General features: G+C 46.8%; 1 protein-coding gene across 12 annotated transcripts in view; it reads left to right on the top strand.

Annotated features, from left to right (window-relative positions):
- The window catches only part of TNRC6A (trinucleotide repeat containing adaptor 6A), a 223948-nt gene extending 214762 nt beyond the window's left edge, over positions 1-9186 (top strand). For 11 of the 12 annotated variants that reach the window (XM_059881576.1, XM_059881575.1, XM_059881571.1 and 8 more), the window contains 7 exons: positions 143-301; positions 937-1077; positions 2401-2508; positions 3640-3861; positions 5652-5722; positions 6492-6631; positions 7138-9186. In XM_059881576.1, coding sequence (XP_059737559.1) covers positions 143-301; positions 937-1077; positions 2401-2508; positions 3640-3861; positions 5652-5722; positions 6492-6631; positions 7138-7513 — 1217 coding nt within the window. In that variant the 3' untranslated portion in view covers positions 7514-9186. Of the gene's footprint in view, positions 1-142; positions 302-936; positions 1078-2400; positions 2509-3639; positions 3862-5651; positions 5723-6168; positions 6297-6491; positions 6632-7137 lie in introns of those variants that run through there. The other variant, XR_009492855.1, reaches the window with a different exon arrangement.
- Positions 9187-22396: the final 13210 nt, after the last annotated feature.

A 22396-nucleotide genomic window follows, 5' to 3' on the forward strand; every position in this document is an offset into this window, starting at 1 on the left:
TGACATCTTCACCTAATCTACAGAACACAGTTTGGAACCCACAGATCTAATAAAAGGTTTTCTTACTGTATTTGACAAACTACAAGAAATAAATGTGATGGTATATTTTGCTCACACTTCCCTTCCATTTTCTCTTTTTTAGGTGCTATTTCAAGTGGTTTCAGGCTGGAAGAGTCTCCATTTGTTCCCTATGACTTTATGAACAGCAGTACTTCACCAGCCAGTCCTCCAGGTTCAATAGGAGATGGCTGGCCACGTGCCAAATCGCCTAACGGCTCTAGCAGTGTTAATTGGCCACCAGGTAAATGCTGGCATCTTCTTTTGTGAGAGTTTGTTTCCATTAAGATTTCAGTACCTCTGGACATACAAATGATTTGGCCCCAGTTCTGTTTGATTGGACTGACTTGCACAGAGGGTGGGGGAGAGCACAGAAATGGCGAATGAGAAGTTGAGCGTCGGGTTTGGGCTGCTGAGTGACCTGGCCTGTTACCGGTGCTTGTATGCTGTGAAGGTGGGGTTGATTAGTCCGACACAAAGCATGATAGAAACCTGTGTTCATTGTTCTTCTCCAAATGTCTGGGGACTGACATGACAGCATTTCCATCTATTGAGGAATCACCAGAAATGCACTTACAGCCTGCTTTGTCCAATCCAAGTTGCTGTAGCTTTGTGATTGTAATAAAGCACTTCAAAATACACTTTTAAAAATATATAAACCCAGAGAAATTACTTCAGGCAAAAATTTGCAAGTTACTCATTAATAACAGCTTATATTAGTTGTGATATTAAATCAGGCTGTTAGGGTGTTGGAAAATAATTTGAGAATATTGGGAAATATTTGAGAATTGCATAAACTTCAGGAATAAAACTTTGGGATAGTTAATAGTGGATTTTTAGATGATTAAGCCTGAACTAATTTGAAGTTTTTATTTCCAGAATTTCGCCCTGGTGAACCATGGAAAGGTTATCCAAACATTGACCCTGAAACTGACCCTTACGTCACTCCTGGCAGTGTCATAAACAATCTTTCAATTAATACTGTGCGGGAAGTTGACCACCTCAGGGACAGGAACAGTGGTATGTAGACGGGTACAACCTAGGGTTTCTGAATGGTGCAGGGCTCAAGGTAGACATGAAACTCTGAGCGGCAAGAGTCACTCCAGCACGACACAACCCCTGACATCCAAAGGGCTTCTGACAGTGATAACAGAGTTCTTGATTACCGTAGGTAACTCTTAACCACTTTTTACTTGATGGGGATTTGTTAATCACTTGATAGGGTGAACACGTATATTAACTTAAAGAACCAACAGACATTTGCTTTCTAATAACTATATTAGTATATAACTTTTATAACAAGTTGCCATATTGTAGTTATTAAGAAATGGCTCTTTCTTATGAAAGATGTTGTATTATTATTTGTTTTCACACTCTGGATATTAAAGAACTTCCCTCTGGAGAAGCATTTGGCTTTCTTGGTCTCTCAGAGTGAAAATAAGAGCAATTTAAGGGTCCATGCATCCTGATGCGCTTTGCAGTGGATCATCACATAAAATCCTCCTCCTCCCTTATCACGGGGTTATTTCTCACCATGTACAGGAATGCCACGCACACACGCAGTAGAGGAAAGGTGAGCAGAGTGAAGGAGGACAGATCTTTGTAACATACATCCTCACCGCTGTCTCTCTACACAGTTTCTAATAAAGAAAATGTCAAACAGTCAACACTTTCTGTTAAATACATAGTTTGTTGACAGATGTTTGCCATGTCACAGTGGTGAGATAAGAATCCTTGTCATTCTGAAATAGCTGAATTAGCTGACAGTTGTGTGTGGAACCACTGCTTTCACAGGAGAACGTGGGCAGTGAGCGCTCATGGCCTGTAGTTAAAGGATCCAGCAGCAGGAACTATTGCAGAGATTCACAGAATGGTCGGGTCTGGAGCTAAACTAGAGTAGCCATTAAGGGGATTTGCAGTAATAGGAAGAGAGGCTAGGTTCTGGGGCGCAGTGGGGAGGAACAAAGGCCTGGCCCACTGGTGGTGCCGGTGCCAGGGCGCCTTGGGGAGCTGCCCAGCAAGCAGGCATGAGCTCAGAGACAGGCCAGGCCTCAGATGGAGCCTGGTACTGAGAAGCAAGGGGGTGTTGCCTCTTGCCAGTCTCACTATTGGGGTATAGTCTCACAGACATGTACGAGGAGACGGGTGGGAGAGGGACCTCTTCTGAGCCAAGGTGGAGGCAAGAAGGAAACTGCCATCGTGGGCACTGTGCCCGAGGCCTGAACACGCCTGTGTCCGTTCTGTGGCATACACTTAAGTTGCAGATTCTCTAAATGCTTTTGCGTCTCAAAACGCCTGGTCTCCCGCTCTAGTGAATGGTTCGCTGGGCTCTTCCTTGTGCAGGGTCATCCTCATCCTTGAACACCACGCTGCCTTCAACTAGTGCCTGGTCATCCATTCGTGCCTCCAACTACAACGCTCCCCTCAGCAGCACAGCACAAAGCACTGCAGGTGGGCCTTGTCCCCGCGCGCGCTCCCCATCCGAGCCTGGGCCGGGGCTGTTGTGTTGCCCTCTTATTTTAATCCAGAGTCGTGTTTTCAGGGAGCTAGGGAAGTATATTTCTGAGCTTGGGATGATATTTTTAACACTATTTGCCCCCTTTTAAAATTTGTCGTATCTAGTCGTCATTTATTAAAATAATCAGGTTTCACTGAATAGCCACTCTCATCTGAGATTAAATGTAATTTAGTTCAAAGTAGTAGTTCTCGACTATCTGTAGTGAAGGACCTTTTTTTTAATGCCAAGTCCTTTGCAGACTGATGACTTTTGTAAAATACAGTAAACCCAAGCTTGAAAGTGCTAGAAAAATGAGTACAGCCTTGGGGGTAGTGTCAGGTTGCTCTCAAAGTTTATAAACGCTCGCTCTAAATTTCTCATACTGTCACAAGCCAGTAATAAACTGGGTTGTGAGCAGTCTTCCATCACACTTTGAGATCTGCTGGCTTAAAGACAAGCTCCTTATGATCAGGTAGGAAAAATAGTTGACGGTGACAGAAGTTAAAAAGTTTTTCTGTTGGCTTCTGCTCCTCCGCCTTTTTTAGCATTCATTTTACTTAGTTCCCTGTGTTCCTGGCTGTGCACTGGACCCATAGGCAAATTGCTTACCCTCTCTGAACCTCAGTAGAGAGTGTGTGAGGATCAGAAGGAGAAGTACGCCACAAGCCCAGCAGACCAGCACTCGGTACCGAGTGTCCCCCTGTGAATGTCTGCTGTGAGGACTCCCTGAGTCGCGTCTGCTTTTCTCATGAGTGAATAATGAAATGCTGAAATCCAGTGGTCTGAGTATCGGTCCTGAGGGACTCATGACTGGTAAGGTGTGGAGTTCCCACTTGCTCTTTGAAGCAGTTCAAAGCAGTGTTTAGTGTGTTGTTGTGTTAGCTGGACTAAGCGTCTCACGGGTCTTAAAACTACGAATGAGACAGACAGTCTGTTTTGAGGCAAGGGTGCAGGTTCCTTTTTAAAGTTCATTTTTGTCTGATCTGCTTTTATTGGGGGAATGGGTACTGTCATTACTTAAATTTTCTCTTTTCTGAAAGCATTTCTCTCCCTTCTCCCCCTCTTTGTTTTTCTCCTTCGAGTAGCCAGAAATAGTGATTCCAAATTGACATGGTCCCCTGGTTCAGTTACAAACACCTCTCTGGCTCATGAGCTGTGGAAGGTCCCTCTGCCACCTAAAAACATCACTGCTCCGTCCCGCCCACCTCCGGGACTGACTGGTCAGAAGCCACCCTTGTCTTCGTGGGATAATTCTCCCCTTCGAGTAGGTGGAGGATGGGGAAATTCTGACGCCAGGTATACCCCAGGTAAGACGACGTGCAAGAAGGTGGTTTCTTGTGGTTCATTCACTGAACAGCAGCAGAACCACCAGTCTAGAGGCCTGAGAAGGAGACTGCTGCACTGTCCTCTGTGAAGTAGGGTTAGAAGGTAACGCAGCGCAAGATTCCTGGTTCCTTACTGTCTTCTGCCGTGCTTTGGAGAGTGTTAAATTTTACTTTAAATTTGGCCCACATTATTTAGGTTTCCCCAGAAACACACACCAGTCAGCAATGAAGTTAATAGAATGGGGACCCCTCCTTTCAGAAGCTGCTCAAGAGCTCATCTCATTCGGTGTAGTAACTTCCTGCACATGGCGGACTTGTGGTGACACCATGTCACACGGAGAAGTATCGTCTGATAAACCTGGGGTCAGCGGGGACAGCCCATCTGGGCCTTTAAGGGGCCTGTTTTGGGGTGAAAGCTTGGCCTGTATTTAGGATCATCAGAAACTTTATTGATTAAACAGGGACGTTTCAGAGTGAAAGGAGGTGCTGTTAATTAACCATGCAGGCCTAAACCGGACTGTCCTAGGAAGCCTGGGACAAATGGTTCCCACCCCCACTCCTTCTGTAAACGACAAACACGGGACTTGTACTGGGTCACGTCCCCGCTGCCTCCCCCAGCATACACTGCACACACAGCCACAAACACAGCTCGTGGCTCATCTGCTTCCCTGTCCCCAAGTGCACGAAGTTTTCTCATCTCCAGGCTGAAAATTGTAGTGAAACCTCATTAATAATAATTTCCAATCTTTAGACCAGTGATTGGTTGGAAAAAAACTTAAAATGTTTCCTTAGAGGAAAGGTTTTAATTATGTGAAAAGAACACTTGAGTCTGTTCCAAGTTACTAAATCCAAATTAGCTTGGTGTAATGTGTGAGCGATTCTTTTAGGCCACAGGCATCTTCTGGGTGCCAGCTCACTGCCTGGCGGTACATGATGAGGGGCATCATAAATGTGGCTGAGGACCCCTGACCCTCAGGAGGGTTGATGGCGTCGGGTGGGATCAGGAAGCCTGTGTGAGTCAGCCACGTCAGCAGAGGGGGCCGTGTAGGCCAGGGCGTGGAGACCTGGGAAAACACAGGGTTTCCTGTTGAAGTCGGAGCTTGGCAAGGGTTGGGGGGCGGTGTTCAGGGAGTGCTGAGTGCCTTGAGCTGTGGCATGCAGCCATCTTCTAAAGGGTTTATGAGGCTCTCTTGAACAGCTTTAGACAGGAGTGACTGGATCATGTCTTGAAGCTGCTGGGAGAGGGAGACGATGCCTTGGGGCCAGACAGGAAAGCCAGGTGCAGAGCCCCTGTGGTAGCCCAGGCTAAACAAGGAATGTCTGGACGATTGGCAGACTCTTAAATCCCCTCTAACTTCGTACCCTGTGGGACCTGCATGCAAAGTCATCCAGTAGCTGAGATGATCGTGAAGCTAGGCTATTTCCCAAATAGGGAATAGGTTTAGCTTTATAAATGGGAAGAGCCCAAAGACATCTGGCCTGTGGTTCCCTCGCCCACCGTGATGAGCTGGCAGCTCTCTGAGCCCCTCACCCCCAGAGCCCAAGCCATGTGCCCCAGGAATTAGCTGCTGGTCAGAGTTGGAGTGAGGTGGCATCCTGGCCTGTGGAGAAAATACCCCAGGTAGAAACCCAGGTAAGAAGGAAGGAAATGGATGCCCTGAGCTCAGGTGATCCTTCTGAATCCCTCCAGTGTAACTGGGCTGTGTTGTCCTGAACAGTCATTCAGGCCACAGTCTTAGAAGGCTGACTTGTCCTTTTTCTTCCTTGTTTAGGTTCCAGCTGGGGTGAGAGCAGCTCAGGGAGAATAACAAATTGGCTTGTTCTAAAAAACCTTACACCTCAGGTAAGAACATCAGGTATCCTGGTTGATGGTTCCTGGTTCCAGGTCCCATGGAAGCAAAGGCTTCCATGCTGGTGTAAGTCTGAGAGGAGGACCGCGCAGGCCCGCTCAGTGGACTCAACAGATGTCAGGGCTGGCAGAGAATGGTCTGCGGATTCCTCAGGCAGGCTGCTGGTCTGATCCTGCGGTTCTTATGCTATGAAATGCACAGGAGCCGATCAAAACCAGAGTCCTAAACCTCACCCCGCAGACCCTCATGTAGCAGACCTGGGCTAGGACCAGGGGTCTGCATTTCTGTAAGGGCGTTCAGATTAGTTTAATGCAGGTGGTCCTTGTGCCACATTTTGAGAAACCGTGTCTGCCCGTTTAGATGAGAACATTTTCTTAGTCCCTGGATGACCCCCTCCTCTGGAGGCTGGGTGTTAAGAGCCCACCCCCCTCCTCCCCAGGGAGCAGTGCCTTGATGAATCCTGTCCTCAGGGCAGGGAAGAGAGAAGACCTGAAGCCACAGCAGGGGCAATGGCTAACTAAGGAATTGGGGATCTGGGGAATATCCAGGAGTCTAGAGGCCACAGAGGTATGGCTCTGGGACCAGTGGAGGTGGGGAGGGAGGCGCTGTGCCCCATGGCAGCAGTGAGTCCCAGTGCAGAGTGGCACCAGGAGTGAAGGACCTCGGGCAAGAGAGAGAACCAGAGTCCCAGCCTGGGACCACCTCCCGGACGGTCCTCGCGGTGGTGCGTCTAACTCGCAGCTCCCCGGCTCTGTTTCCTAGATTGATGGCTCAACTCTGCGTACTCTGTGCATGCAGCATGGCCCACTGATAACATTCCACCTGAACCTCCCACATGGAAACGCTTTGGTCCGTTACAGTTCAAAAGAAGAGGTAGTGAAGGCACAAAAGTCTCTGCACATGTAAGTTCCCCATTCTGCGCAGGCGCCTGGAAAATGCCCCTGGGGTCGCATGTTTGGAATCCTCCTGTTAGGGCCCCCTCGGGTGGCTGGAAGCACCTCTGGTGACCCTGTGCACCACCCCTGGGCCGGCACGTGCAGCCCCGCAGTGAGCATCTCAGAACAGCTGCAGCCTCCTGTGTTTTGGCTCCAAGGGCAGCGTTCAGAAGGGAGCACATGACCCCAGATCAAAGTGGCCCTAGAAAGTCCCTTAAATTGCCAGTTAGAAGGCAGGACGTGATCTTGATGCCTCAGCAGAGCTGGGTGGCACGTCTGGGTCTGGAGAGCCCTGGGCACTGTGCCCCACCACGTGTGGCCTCCAGGGCGCACGCAGGCTGGCGGGAGGGACCCTTGCTATGCCCTGCCCTCTCCTTTTCCCCCTCCACGGCGACAGAGTGCCCCCCTGACTTTGGCTCAGACCCCTCAGCTGGCCCCCATCTTCACCAGGCCTGCTTGTGTCTCTCCTCCAGGTGTGTACTGGGGAACACTACTATTCTTGCTGAGTTTGCCAGTGAAGAGGAGATCAGTCGTTTCTTTGCACAAAGTCAGTCTCTGACCCCTTCTCCCAGCTGGCAGTCTCTCGGGTCCAGCCAGAGCCGGCTGGGCTCCCTCGACTGTTCCCACTCATTCTCCAGCCGGACCGATCTCAATCACTGGAATGGTGCTGGGCTGTCGGGAACTAACTGTGGAGACCTTCATGGCACTTCCCTCTGGGGGACCCCACATTATTCCACAAGCCTGTGGGGTCCTCCCAGCAGCAGCGACCCCCGGGGAATTAGCAGCCCATCCCCCATTAACGCTTTTCTTTCTGTTGACCACCTGGGTGGGGGTGGAGAGTCCATGTAACAGTGTAGACTAGACTCACGAACTTCGACCTCAAGCCGCAAGAGAAAGGAGCACTAAGTTGGGCTCGCCGCCTGCAGCCAGGGGCCACCTGTGGGAACAGCTATTCTCTGCACATTCTCCACTTTGTTTTCCCTGAAACATATCAGTTTGAATACTTGAATCATGCAGGCCAATATTATAATGTGAAAAGGTATCTATCTATTTACACTCCCAAATAGCGCCATACATGCTACACCGTATAGAATGAGCTCACTTGTGTATATTCATCATGTTTAGCCTTTGAGTTCTTTCCCCCCCTTCCTCCCCCTCCCCCCATTCATTCTTTTTCTCTTCTTTTTGCAAACACGTTTTTTGGGCTGATAATGTATGAGCTTTTAACTTTGCACTGAAGGGTGTTCTCCCCGTCTACTCGGCAGCACGGGGAGGGCAGCTGTTCCAGTGTAAACGTTTACTCAAGGATGTTCTTAAGGTGTGCGCTCTCTACTATGCCTTGATGTTTGCCTACCTTATTGTGGTATCGTGGAGTTTAAAAGATCAAGTTATGATACTGACTTAGGACTATAAATGAAAGTATTGCACCAGTTTTCTCATGTTATAAAACTAAAGAATTTCACTCTGCAGTTTGAAAAACTGTGGCCACAGCTGTGACTTGCAGCCCACCTGCCACCCAGGACGGGCCCTGCACTTTGAATAGGCTTTCCATTTTGTTTTGAAGGTTCCCACGTTGAGCCTTCTTGTTTACAGATTTTTTTGTTTGTTTTTTGAGAAAAAAAAATGTTTACTCTTCCATCATTTAAAAAAAAATTAAAAGACAAAAAAAAAAAAATGGAGGATGATTTAAAAGATGCTTTCTATCTCTGGGAAAAAGGAGCAGCATTTGGCCATGTTCTTTTGTTTTTCTATTCCTGTCCTAAATCAAAGAGCATGGTTCTCAGGAAAACCAGTTCCCCAGTTTAAAAAAACAAAAAAATTAAAAAAAAAAAAAAACTCCTTGTAGTTTCTTATAGGAAAAGAGAAAAACCCCAACTTTTAGCACTGATACTACATATTGCTCTGTTTAAGAATTTTCTCTGCCAAAAAAAAAAAAGAAAAAAAAAAATGCTTAAAGCTGGAGTTTGAGATTCTGCTTTCAGATGCTATCTTTTTATTAGTGAGTGATGATGGTTTGCTAATAATCAATAGGTAATAATTTTTTGTAATCCCATCAAGTGGCTCTCTCTGTTTCTGCTCTCTCGTGACTGTGTTAATGTTTAACTGTTGTACCTTAAAGCCGAAATCAGTAACTATGCATACTGTAACCAAGATATTGGGCTTACAGAATTGTTCGTTGTATAAAGAAAATTTTAAATGTTGTTGCAAACTAACGAGTTATACACCATTTTTAAAATTTCTTTCTCCCCACCCCCCCCTTTTTTTGCCCACAAATGGTATTATAATGCTTGCTTAGTCAAAGAAGAGAGACTAAACAAGGGTAAAAATTTTAACAGTACAGAATTTGCCATCATTTCATTGCCTTGATTCTAACTGTTTGTGTCCTAAGATGCAAAAGAAGTCAGTGGCTTTTAACTGTTTACAAATAGAATGTGATTGTAAAATGTACAGTTTGGTTGTGTTTGAATTATGAACTTTCTTCAGATATAATAAACCATGACTTTTTGGCTGCTCAACATTAACTGTCTCTTTTTTGTGAATTTATTTGTACGCTCTTTTTTATAACGAAAGTTTCAAAGTTGCTATGTATGAGGGTTCTCATAGAGCAACCTAGTAAAAAAAAAATCTAAGCGAATATTTGAACGTTTTATCCGAACTCATTCACAATTTCACCCTGAAATAATGTGAGAACAATGGGAAACTGTCGCTTGCTCCTTCCTGCCCTCTCTCAGCATCTTTGGGATCTTGTTGCTCAAAACTCTCCTGTGACTTCATCTTCCCCACCATTTGTGCCCATCTCAAGCCTCAGCAAGAGACCATTTGGAACATGAAGCTTAATGACTTGACAGTGTTCTTAGTGTTAACTCTCATACCTCTGTTACAAAATGAGAAATGCCACAGCCTGGACTGGCCTTTTTCTCCCCCCTTCACGGCCCTCGCTCCTCACCGCAGGAGCTGCGGGGGCAGAACCTGTGTATGTATTTCAGCGTATGACTTCAGATCATGCTCCAACTTGCCAGGTGTAAGCTAATGTTGTTGGACACCTTAATATAAGCAAATGTTGTTCAATGCATTCAATGTATTTTGACTTCCATACTGGTTTTTCCAAAAACCAAAGGTAGCTTTGAAAAACCACGTCTGGAAATGTTTGGAACGTTAAGCTGATTGACCTTTTGGGGCTTTGAGTAGTATATAATTGACTTCATAACTGCGTTAATTGTATTGTTAAAGTGTTTGGGAGTTTTTTGCGCTTGTTATGTGGAAATAAAGTGTTTGATTTAAAAAATTAAGAAGTGGTTTGGTGTTTGCCTGGTCTTTAACAGTTCTAGTCCCTAAACAACTGTGTTCCTCCTAAACCTTCCTTAATCTCTTTCAACTGCCCACGCCTTAGGCTAGATGATTAGTCTGACCTTGACATTCCCCTGGCTCAGTGACCTTGAGTCACTAACAGCCTCTTAGAGTTGATCTAAAGCTTTTAACACATCCAGCTATGTGTTTCCAAATATAGCTCCCAGGAGCTACACAGCTCCTCCCTTGGATGTGTCCTGGGCTCTAGACATCCTGAGCTGCTCCCTGAGGGCCTGCCCAACACTGCCTTCTCCTCAAAGACAGTAATCCGCTGGGGTCAGCTTGCCTGGACTGGCAGCCAAAATCCGGACTCTCTCCTGTACCAAACTGAATCTGTTTTGGGTGCAGTTGAAAAGGACAACTTAATTGCTTTGCCAGGCAAAGGGAAACCCAGAGGGCTGATCACCCTCAAGATTGTGTGTCCCAACCCGGAGCGGGTAGTGAGGAGTTTACTATAGAAGGTTCAAAGAGGGTGTGATCAGCTCATGAACATTGTTCTGAGGTTGGTGATGAGACAGTTGGGAGTCAGCACCATCAACTTTCTGATTCCAACCAGTCTAGGGTCTGTCTACCTGTTTGGGGGCAGCATACTGTTAACTTTTCCCACCTGAGCTGCCAAACAGCTCAAAAGTCATCTGTGTATCCTCTGAGAGGAAACCAGGACCCTGTCCCTAAGGCTGCAGTATTGTCTCTTGACTACTCCTCCATTATCTCTGCATCCTCCGCCTTCCCTGATTAACAACCGTTTGGAACCCAGGGAACGTTGTAGAGGCTGAATGAAGCCTATTTCCTGCAAACAAGAAATAGGAGATACAGAAAGGCTTTTGTGCCCAGGAGCCCCACTAGGTCTTCCTGCTCAGTTTCACCATATCACAGAACCACCTGAATTTTCAGACTTCATAGTTTTAAAAATCAACTCCTTATGTCAGTTTTTTGACAAAAGATGGTGATGTCATGACTCTGAAAAATCAGTGCCACTGGTCTTAAGTAAGCTATCCAAAAAACAAACCAAAAAATAGATTCAGTTCTGGGTGGAGACAACCTATCAAAGCTCAGGGGAAGGTGTGAAGTCTTTGCAGAGGAGTTAAGGGCACAGCATCACAGAGGACCCACACTTTGTAAATGTTTATTTATATTTTTATTTGGCTGCACTGGGTCTTAGTTGCAGCCACATACGAACTTTTAGCTGAGACATGTGGGATCTAGTTCTCCAACCAGGGTTTGAACTGGGGCCCCCTCCTTTGGGAGCTCGGAGTATTAGCCACTTGACCACCAGGGAAGTCCCTATTTCTTTTTTTAAATTTTATGTTATTTATTTTTGACTGCACTGGGTCTTTGTGGCCGTGCAGGGGCTTTCTCTAGCTGCACCGAGGGGGACTTATCATTGCGGCACCTTCTTTTGCTTAGGGTTGTGGGCTCTAGAGCATGCGGTCAATGCATAGGCTTAGTTGCCTGCAGCATGTGGAATCTCCCAGACCAGGGATCTAACCGCGGCCTCCTGCATTGGCAGGCAGATTCTTATCCAGTGGACCACCAGGGAAAGTCCTGTTTATTTTTTTTTTTTTTTTTTTGGCTGTGCCACACAGCAGGCAGGATCTTCGTAGCCGGAATTGAACACACGCTCCCCTTCAGTGGAAGCAGCCTCATAACCACTAGACAGCCAGGGAAGTCCCTTTTTAAAAAAATGTTTTTGCTTTTTTATTTCTTGGAATACCCACACTTTAGAAATTGCTCCTCGGGAATGTCTGCGGTGTGTACAGGCGGTCAAGGATAACTCCCAGCCTCGTCCACTGGGTCCCGCCCTGAGGCTTTGACTCAGCATTCCCTTTCTCCACTGAAAAGTGCTACCATGACCACTGACGGCCTAGGCAGCTGGAATAAAACCCATGTCCTTGAGGTGGCATTTGAGGAGAGCCCTTAAGGGCGGTGAAGCAACAGCCAGGCGTGTGACAAGATCAGTCCTGCAGGCCGGGAGGGCATCAGTGTGAGCCAGGGGGACAACACAGGAGACCAGCAGAAAGGAAGGTGGGGATAGCGCTTGCTGCACTGTGGCTGCCTGCTAGCATCGCCCGGGAGCTAGAAGGAAGTCCCCATGCTCCAGCCCCACTGCAGACACGTTTTAAAACCTTGATGGGACCCTGGCCCTCGGCAGTAGACGTGCAGAGTCCTAACCACTAGACCACCAGGGAATTCCCTTCTATATTATTTATTTTGTAACTGTATGTGAATCTACAACTATCCGAAGAAAAATTTCCATCTGAAATGTAAATTAAGGTCTTACTAAAGGAGTGATCGTCAAATCATTCTCTTGATGGAGCAGATATTTTTAACACTGCTTTTGGACAAATGCCCCAGAGTTCCTGATTTCTGTCCTTCGGAAAAGTACTAGAGGTAAAACTGATTCTTCGGCTGTTTTAGAGGATCTTTTTAAAAACTCTGTTCCTTTTTTTTTTTTCTGGCCTCACTGTGCAGCTTGCAGGATCTCTGTCAGGGATTGAACCTGGGCCACAGTAGTGACAGCCTGAGAACTCCCCAAATGAATGCCTGCCTCGTTGGATTTTGGCAAAGGGGTAAATAATAAATTGACAACAAAAAGTTTAAAAAAAATTATAATGTTAACTCTATAGCCATCCTAAGGCCCTCCTGGGACTTCTTGGCTGTGCTGGGTGTGCTGGGTCAGCATCCCAGGCAGGTTCCAGCGCTCAGCAAAGGCCCCAGGGTGCCCCCAGGGTTAAGATGCGTACCACATGCTCAGTCACTTGAGTAATGTCCAATTCTCTTTGGACATTGACCCTCCATAGGGTCTCTTTGACCCTATGGAGCATAACCCGCCAGCTCCTCTGTCCATGGGACTCTCCAGGCAAGAATACTGGAGTGGGTTGCCATGCTCTCCTCCAGGGATCTAAGGAGCCCCTCAAGTGTGCACCAGAGACTTGAAGCCTTTGTTTGCACTTCCTAGAGTCACTATTGTAGTTTTGTTTCTGTTTTAATATTTTTCCTATAGAAACACAGATAAGTGATGACAAAGAGATTTTTAAGGAATACAGTTAAGGCCTAGCAATGACTATAGGCCCTTATTACATAAGCATCAGAAGTCCCATTCTTGGAGGGGACAGGGCTAAACCTATGGCTGATTCATGTTGATGTTTGGTAGAAACCAACACAATACTGTAAAGCAATTATCCTTCGATTAAAAATAAATTAGAAAAAATGTCCCATTCTTCAGGAATTTAGTTTTCAAGTATTTCATTATTTTGAATTTTTCGTTCAATAACATTGTCTGGTTTTACTGGGCTAGTTATTATCATCCCCCTGCTAGATATAACAAGTAACCCTGGTTTGCTAAGGTTGCCTTGTAAATACACACTTTCAGGTTTTACTTTTTTTTTTTGGATCAGGCCATTTTTACTGAGGGGCTTCCAGGGAGAGTTGAAAGGCTGGGAGCACAATGAGATTCAAGTCCTTCTCCCAGCCAGGATCTCTCCAGATTTGCAGTCCCTGAAAAGCAAGATTTACTTTTTAAATGACTCACATTTAAAGAGTACCTTAGGGACTTCCCTGGTGGTCTGGTGGTTACGAATCTGCCTTCTAATGCAGGAGACAAGTCATTCAATCCCTAGTCGGGGAATAAAGATCCCACATGCCGTGGGGCAACTAAGCCTGGGTGCCACTGCTGAGCCTGCCCACACTGGAGCCTGTGCTCCGCAACGGCGAAGACCCGATGCAGCCAAATTTTTTAAAAATTTAATAATTTAAAAAATAATAAATATGATGAAAGTGAAAATGTTAGTCGCTCAGTCATGTCTGACTCTTTGCGACCCCACAAACAGTAGCTCCTCTGTCTACAGAATTCTCCAGGCCAGAATACTGGAGTGGGTAGCCAGTCCCTTCTCCAGGGAATCTTCCTGATCCAGGGATCAAACCCAGGTCTCTCGCATTGCAGGCAGATTCTTTACCATTTGAGCCACCAGGGAAGTCCCAGAAATATGATGGCACTCCCCTTATTAAAAAATAAAGACAATCTTAGTTATATACATAGCAGTTCAGGTGAAGGGCAGAAATGGGACATCCTGAGTGCCTAAGGACGAGGCAACATGGCCAAGGGAGAGCTCTTCCCACCGGCACACCTGTGCCCTTGGGAGTAACAATTTGGACGTCCTTGGCTGTTCAGTGGTTAGTACTCTGAACTCCACTGTAGGCGGCACGGATTCCATCCCTGGTGGGAAACTAAGATCCTACATGCCTGGAGGTGTGGCAAAAAAAAAAGAGAGAGTAGATAAATAAGCTGTTATTGGTCTGTTACAGCCTTTGAAATGACACCACTCTGGGCTGAAATCCTCATCACACCATCTGCTAGCTCAGTCCCTGACCCCCAACATCCAAAATCCTTCTGCTTGGCCTTCAAAAGAGATCTTTAATCAGACCATCTCTCCACCCCCAACGCCGTGACCTCAGCCAGGACATCTCCTGCTTTCCACCCTCTCTGTCCACCCGCCTCACAATAGCTAGGGTGAGCTTTGCCTTTTGTCCTTTTAAAAGCCGCCATGGGGACTTCCCTGGTGGCCAGTGGCAAGGACTCCGCGCTCCCAATGCAGGGGGCCTGAGTTCGGTATCCCTGGCCAGGGAACTAGACCCCACATGCCGAAAGTAAAAGGTACTGTGTGTGCTGCAACAGGCTGACGATCCTGAGTGCCACAAGTAAGACCTGGTACAGCCAAATAGATATATATATATTTAAACTGACATAATTTTCATACAATACAGGAGCCCAGTTCTAAAGCGTACCATTCAGTGGGTTCATGAGTGCATGCACTCATGTATCCCTCATCCCACCAAGATAGAAGCCGTGTCCATCACCCCAGAAAGTCCCTTTGTGCCCCTAAACTCTGGGGCTTCAGCTCCATCACATCACCAGCATGTTTATGACCCTCTGATGACTTTCTGTAGCACTTAGGAAAAAACCCAGACCCCTTACCACGCTTTACCCCCTATCCTCACCTGCTCTCCTCGGCCCTCCCCAGACCCCCTTGCTCTCTCCCGCCCCAGGGAATCACCTCTTCCTCTGAATCAGTCTTGCCCCAGGTGTTCAGCTGGCTACTCCTGATCCCACTCCAAGCAAAGAAGCCTGTGCACGGAACCCCTTCCCAACCTTCTCTCGAATAGTCCCCTCCCACCCTCAGCCGTTCTTCTGTCCAGAACAGTGATTCTCAACTGGAGGTGATGTTGGCCCCGCCCCAGGGGATAGTCAGGATGTCTGGAGACCTTTATGGCTCTCACAATAAGGGGGTGGGTGGGGGGAGAGCCTGCTCCTGGCATCCAGCAGTTAGAGACCAGGAATGCTGCTCGATGTCCTTGAAGTGTACAGGACGCCCCCTCCCCCGACACACACACACAGAGGAAGGGATTATCCAGCTGCAGAGAATGAGAAGCCCAGGTCTAGCACGTGCCGTTTTATTCCGTTCAGAGCATCTCTCAGTATCTCCAAGGAGTCCCTGTGCGTTACCTCCTTCCAGAACGCATGTATGGTCATCCTCCCATCCGGTTGCAGAGTGAGATCAGATCCAGTCACTCCCCAGCCTCCAACCCTTCGAGGTTCCCGCTGCGCTTGGCAAAAGTACAAGCTCCTTCCTGTGGCCACTGAGGCCCTGCTAGACCTGCCCTGTTGGCCTTGACCTCACCTGTTGGCCTTGACCTCACCTGTTGGCCTTGACCTCACCTGTTGCCTCCTCCACCAGCTCACTGTCCACCCGCTGGCTTCCCGCCAGTCTTTGGGTCCCTGTGGGTGACGGCTGGATGCTCTCCACCCACCAGCCCTGCCAGCTCCTCAGGCACCTCACATGGGACTGGGGACACCCTTCTCCTTCAGTCACAGCAAGGGGAGCAGCCCTTCCCTGCAAGACATCCTGACAAAACTGAATGAGTCCGTATTCAGGGATGGGGCGATAGAGGTACACTTTGGGGGGGTGGGGATGCAGTGTCCCTGGAGAGGCAGGACCAGGGTGATGGAGAGGGGACTAAGGTACCTGGGGTGTGAGATGGAAGGAGACACTCACTTCTGAGAGCACTTGCACAGCCCTGACAGCTAGAGGCTCCATCCTGGGGGTGGGGACAGGCTAAGGAGGCGGGGCTCCATCCTGGGGGTGGGGACAGGCTAAGGAAGGAGGGCTCCATCCTGGGGGAGAGGACAGATTAAGGAAGGGGGTCTCCATCCTGGGGGAGGGGACAGGCTAATGAAGGGGGGACTCCATCCTGGGGGAGGAGACAGACTAAGGAAGAGGGGCTCCAGCCTGGGAAGGACAGGCTAAGCAATGGGAGATCCACCCTGGGGCAGACAGGCCAAGGAAGGAGGCCTTCACCCTGGATGGGGAGGGAGCAGGGTAAGGAAAGGGCTTTCCATGAGAATGACCATTGAAAAGGTGGGGGATGGGGGAGGAGGGGGACGGTGGGGGGGGGGGGCGGGGGGGGGCGGGGGTGGGAACTTCCCTGGTGGTCCAGTGCCTAAGACTCCAAGCTTTCAATGCAAGGGGCCCAGGTTTAATCCCCAGGCAGGGAACTAGATCCTGCAAGCCGCAACCAAGAGTTCACATGTTGCAACTAAAGATCTCACGGGCTGCAACTGATACCTGGTGCAGCCAAATAAATACACATTTTTTAAAATCTTTTTAAAGAAAAGAGGGGTGACTCATTCTGCAGTGACCTGGCCCTCAGCCATCTGACCCTGACCCTGCAGCAAGCAGGAAAAGAGAATTTCGAGAGACTGGAGGCTGAGCCAGACAGTGCCAGGGACAGTTGGGCTTCTGCTCCTGACCTCCAAAGGATGGCATTTCAGAGGGGTTGAGGGAGTCCAAATACAGGAGCTGGGCCACCTAGCTTCCCCAGGTGGGCAGTTGGCTGGGCTGTGGGTGTGCCTGGCCGTGGGGAGAGAGCTTGAGGGGGCTGTACAGGGGACGAGATGCCCTGCAAGCCCCAGGAAAGACCCACCCAGACCAGGGTGGTACACAGGGGAGAGAGCACCTTCTTGGAAGAGTCAAGGAACAAGGTTCTGAAAATCAGAAGGGAGGGAAGGGAGCAGGAACTTTCAACTGCATGTTGAGATTGGAGTTTCAAACTAGACAGGGTGGAATCTGGGATGGTTAATTCTATGTGCCAGCTTAGCTGGGCCACAGTCAAATATTATTCCGGATATTTCTGTGAGAGCATTTTTAAATATATAGACTTTGAAAAAATGAAAGAAAATTAAAGGGACTTCCTTGGTGGTCCAGGGGTTAAGACATCGCCCTTCCACTGCAGAAGACACAGGCTTGATCCCTGATCGGGAAACGAAGATCCCACATGCCCTGTGGCACAGCCAAAAATTAAATAAATAAATAAATAAGAGTGCATTCTGACAGCAGTAGGCCTTTGGACTTGAAATTCATTGTTGATTCTTCCTGGGTGTCCGGCCAGCCAGACTATGCTATAGATTTTGGATTTGCTGACCTCTATAATTGCATAAAAGACACTTACTCCTTGGAAGGAAAGTTATGACCAACCTAGATAGCATATTGAAAAGCAGAGACATTACTTTACCAACAAAGGTTCGTCTAGTCAAGGCTGTGGTTTTTCCTGTGGTCATGTATGGATGTGAGAGTTGGACTGTGAAGAAGGCTGAGCTCCAAAGACTTGATGCTTTTGAACTGTAGTGTTGGAGAAGACTCTTGAGAGTCCCTTGGACTGCAAGGAGATCCAACCAGTCCATTCTGGAGATCAGCCCTGGGATTTCTTTGGAAGGAATGATGCTAAAGCTGAAACTGCAGTACTTTGGCCACCTCATGTGAAGAGTTGACTCATTGGAAAAGACTCTGAGGCTGGGAGGGATTGGGGGCGGGAGGAGAAGGGGACGACAGAGGATGAGATGGCTGGATGGCATCACTGACTCGATGGACGTGAGTCTGGGTGAACTCCAGGAGTTGGTGATGGACAGGGAGGCCTGGTGTGTTGCGATTCATGGGGTTGCAAAGAGTTGGACACGACTGAGCGACTGAACTGAACTGAACTGATAATTGCATAAGCCAATTGCTTAAATGTCCTATTGTTTCTGTTTTTCTAGAGACCCCTAACATAGAATCTTAAATTCCAGAGTGAGACTGTTCTCATGACAGAAAGCAGTTGAGCTATTAGACGTAGAACAGTTAGGAGCAGTGACCAGACAAGCTAAAACTGGTTTAAGTGTATGCATCCAGTGGTTTGCAACTTCTAGAAAAAATCGGTTGTATTTTTGTCTTAATTGATCTACTTTCACTCTAAGAGCATTCACTTCTTTTTTTATTATAACAACTTTATTGAGAGATAATTCACATGCCATAAAATGCAATGTTTTCTAGTACAGTCACAATTGTACAGTCATCACCATGGTCAGGTTTAGAACATTTCATCGTTAGCAGTCACCCTCCATCTCCTCTCCATCTGCCAGCCCTGGGAAACCACTAACCTTTCTGCCACTATAAATCTGCCTGTTTTGGCCATTTCATATAAATGATCTTTATCATCCAATATGTGGCCCTCCGTGTCTCAGATCAGATCAGTCGCTCAGTCGTGTCCGACTCTTTGCGACCCCATGAATCACAGCATGCCAGGCCTCCCTGTCCATCACCAACTCCTGGAGTTCACTGAGACTCACGTCCATTGAGTCAGTGATGCCATCCAGCCATCTCATCCTCTGTCGTCCCTTCTCCTCTTGCCCCCAATCCCTCCCAGCATCAGAGTCTTTTCCAATGAGTCAACTCTTCGCATGAGGTGGCCAAAGTACTGGAGTTTCTAGCTTAATGTAAATCTCAAGTAGCATAATATTTTCAACATTCATCCATGTTGTTGCATGTGTCAAAATTTCCTTCCTTTTATTTATTTATGTATTCATATTTAATCATGCTACATGGCATGCAGGATTCCCTAATTGAGGATTAAAATTGTGTCCCCTGCAGAGGAAGCTCAGAGTCCTAACCACTGGACCACTAGGAAATCCCCTCCTTCCTTTTTAAAATGGAATAACATACTGAGAGTGTGACCCAGACATTTCCCACCTAAGCGTTTACTCAAGAGAAGGGAGGAAGTGTATCTATTCAAAGATGTATGCTGTTATTCACACCACTTTATTCACAGTTACCCCAAACTGGAAATAAGCTAAATATCCACCAACAGATGAACAGATAAACAAATTGTGATACATCCATACAATGAAATTATCATGAAAAGAATGTGTATATATATATATATATGTATAACTGAGTCATTTTGATGTATAGTAGAAATTAACAAAACATTGTAAATCAACTATACTTCCATTTAAAATTTTTAAATTAAAAAAATCAAAAAAATAATAAAAAAATAAAAAATCAAAGCAATGAAGCTATCATAATCATAGATAAATCCAATAACATGGATGAATCTCAAAATATGATTCTGAGTGAAAACATGCCAGACAAAAAAGAGTGCATGCAACCTAGTTCTGTTTATATAAAATTCTAGAACATGTAAACTAGTCAACAGTGACAAAAACCATATCAGTATTGTCTGGAGATGGGGTGGGTGCCAGGAACCATTGGGGGTGGTGGATATTATCCTGTGTCATTGGTTTCATAGGTGCACACGCATATGTTAGAACTCATCCACTGTCTTTGACACAAATGATAGCAATATATTTTTTGGATCTGTCACTTCTAAGACAAAGGAAATAAAAGCAAAAATAAACAAAGGGGACTTGGCTTTTGCACAACGAAAGAAATCATCAACAAAATGAAAAGACAACCTTATGGGAGAAAATATCTGCAAATGATATGACTGACAAGGGGTTAACATCCAAAATATATAAACATCTCATACGCTAAACACGAGAAAACAACCTAATCTTAAAAATGGGCAGAAGACATGAATAGACATTTTTGCAAAGAAGACAGGCTGATGGCCAACAAGCACATGAAAAGATGTGCTCTCAAGGTCGCCAGTAATGAGAGAAATGCAAATAATCAAAATCACAGAGAGAAAAATTTGTTTATTTTTTCTTGTCTTGCCTTAAAATGCAAATTTTATTTCATCCCTTATGCTAGCTAAGATATGAAAGCAATATAAGTGTCCACCAAAAAACTGAGGGAATGGATAAAGAAGATGTGATGTATATGCAATAGAATACTGTATACTGTGCTGTGCTTAGGCTCTCAGCTGTGTCCGACTCTTTGTGACCCCATGGACTGTAGCCCACCAGGCTTCTCTGCCAATGGAACTCTCCAGGCAAGAAAACTAGAGTAGGTTGCCATGCCCTCCTCCAGGGGATTTTCCCAACCCAGGGATCGAACCCAGGTCTCCCACTTGCCAGTGGCTTCTTTACCAGCTGAGCTACCAGGGAAGCCTGCAGTGGAATACTGCTGCTGCTGCTGCTAAGTCGCTTCAGTCGTGTCCGACTCTGTGCGACCCCATAGACGGCAGCCCACCAGGCTCCCCCGTCCCTGGGATTCTCCAGGCAAGAACACTGGAGTGGGTTGCCATTTCCTTCTCCAATGCATGAAAGTGAAAAGTGAAAGTGAAGTCGCTCAGTCAGGTCCGACTCTTAGCGACCCCATGGACTGCAGCCCACCAGGCCCCTCCGTCCATGGGATTTTCCAGGCAAGAGTACTGGAGTGGGGTGCCATTGCCTTCTACTCAGCCATAAAAAATAGAATGTTGCCATTTGTAAGAACATGGATGAACTTGAGGGCTATTGTGCTTAGTGAAGTCAGTCAGATAGGGAGAGGTAAATACTGTATGATATCTCTTAAGAGTGGAATATAAGAAATAGAGGTAGTGAACATAATGAAAAAGAAACACACTCACAGATCTAGAGAACAAACCAGTGGTTACCAGTGGGGAGAAGGAAGGGGCAAGACAAGGGTAGGGGATTAGGAGATACAAACTATGCTGTGCAAAATAAATAAGCTGCAAGGATGTATTACACAGCTCAGGAAACATGGCCAAATTCTCCAACTACAAATGAAGTGTAACCTTTAAAATTGTGAATCACTATGTTGTACAACTGAAATTTATATAACATTGCACATCAATTGTACTTCAATTTAAAAAACAAAACAAAAAGCACCTCATCCTGAGACTTCCCTGGTGGTCCAGTGGTTATGACTCTGTGGTTCCAGTGCAAGGGGGTGTGGGTCCAATCCCTGGTTGGGGAACTAAGATCCCACATGTCGCATGGCCGAAAAAAGAAAAACTTCATCCATTGGACATTTTTTTATACGTATGGTTTGTTGTGCCTCAATTATGTTCCCATCTAGCCATTTTTTAGGACTCCTTTTGGTCAGTCTTGCATCAGAATGTCAATACTCTTGCAAACAGCCCTTTGCTCGCATGACCATTACAGCAGTTCTAGTGAGGAGTAGCCTTGAAGCCACGAAGCCAGACCTCTTGAGAGCACAATCCTCATTTGCTCTGGATTTCCTAACCCTTCGCAGGTTGGGGCTTGCAAGGTCTTTTAGCCACTTGGAATAGCCACCAGGGGGCGTATGGTGATTTCCTTTTTTTCTAGAAGAAGCTTTGCCACATTAAGGTTTTCTGAGATTAGCAGGCCTTTCCACCAAAACACTCTAAAATCTTTAAAAAAAAAAACAAAAACAATCAAAACCAGCCAAACAAAAAACCCTCAGAAACTCTTGTAAAGAACAGTCTTCCATGGACCAGCAATCCCATGCCTAGGATCTGACCTAGAGGGATTCCAGTCTAAGAGAAGACATTGACCACAATCATAACAACAGCCTTGCTTGTAATAAAAACTGCAGACAGTGGAACCACCCTTCATTAAGGGTATAAGATCAGTCCTTCTAAAACAATAATGTGTGCGGACTCCCCCAGAGATTTTGTTAAAAGACATCAAGAGTCCCTAGGTCTGGGGTGTGGCCAGGTGATGCCCCTGCTTTTGGTTAGAGGACTTCACGTTAGGAGTATTGGCTCACCGGCTGGACTAGAGAGACCCCAAAGAGCAGCGGCTTCAACCACAGAACCGAGTGGCTGGCTGCTCCATCGCTGGCTGTCAGGTGTCGGGGCTGCTTGCCCGAGTTTCTCCATCTGCTCAGTGTTTCTCTCATCTGTATGGCCTGAGACAGCTCCTTCCCACAGGCACATCCCATCCAGTGAGAACAGGTACAGCGGTGTGCAGAGGACACACCCCTTTTCTTTAAAGGCAGGACCCTCATGTCAGTGCCTCAACCATGCTCACTTCCCACGAGTCAGAGCTTGATCACACCAATCTGGAGGCTGTGACTTGTACTCTTTATTTGGAATGTCATGTCCTCATCTGCAACGTGAGCGTTCTGTGATTAGTGGAAAAGAGGAAACTGGGTATTGGGCAGCATCAGCAGCATTTGCTCC

Source organism: Bos taurus, chromosome 25, assembly GCF_002263795.3.
Source record: "Bos taurus isolate L1 Dominette 01449 registration number 42190680 breed Hereford chromosome 25, ARS-UCD2.0, whole genome shotgun sequence".
Taxonomy (NCBI): Eukaryota; Metazoa; Chordata; class Mammalia; order Artiodactyla; family Bovidae; genus Bos; species Bos taurus.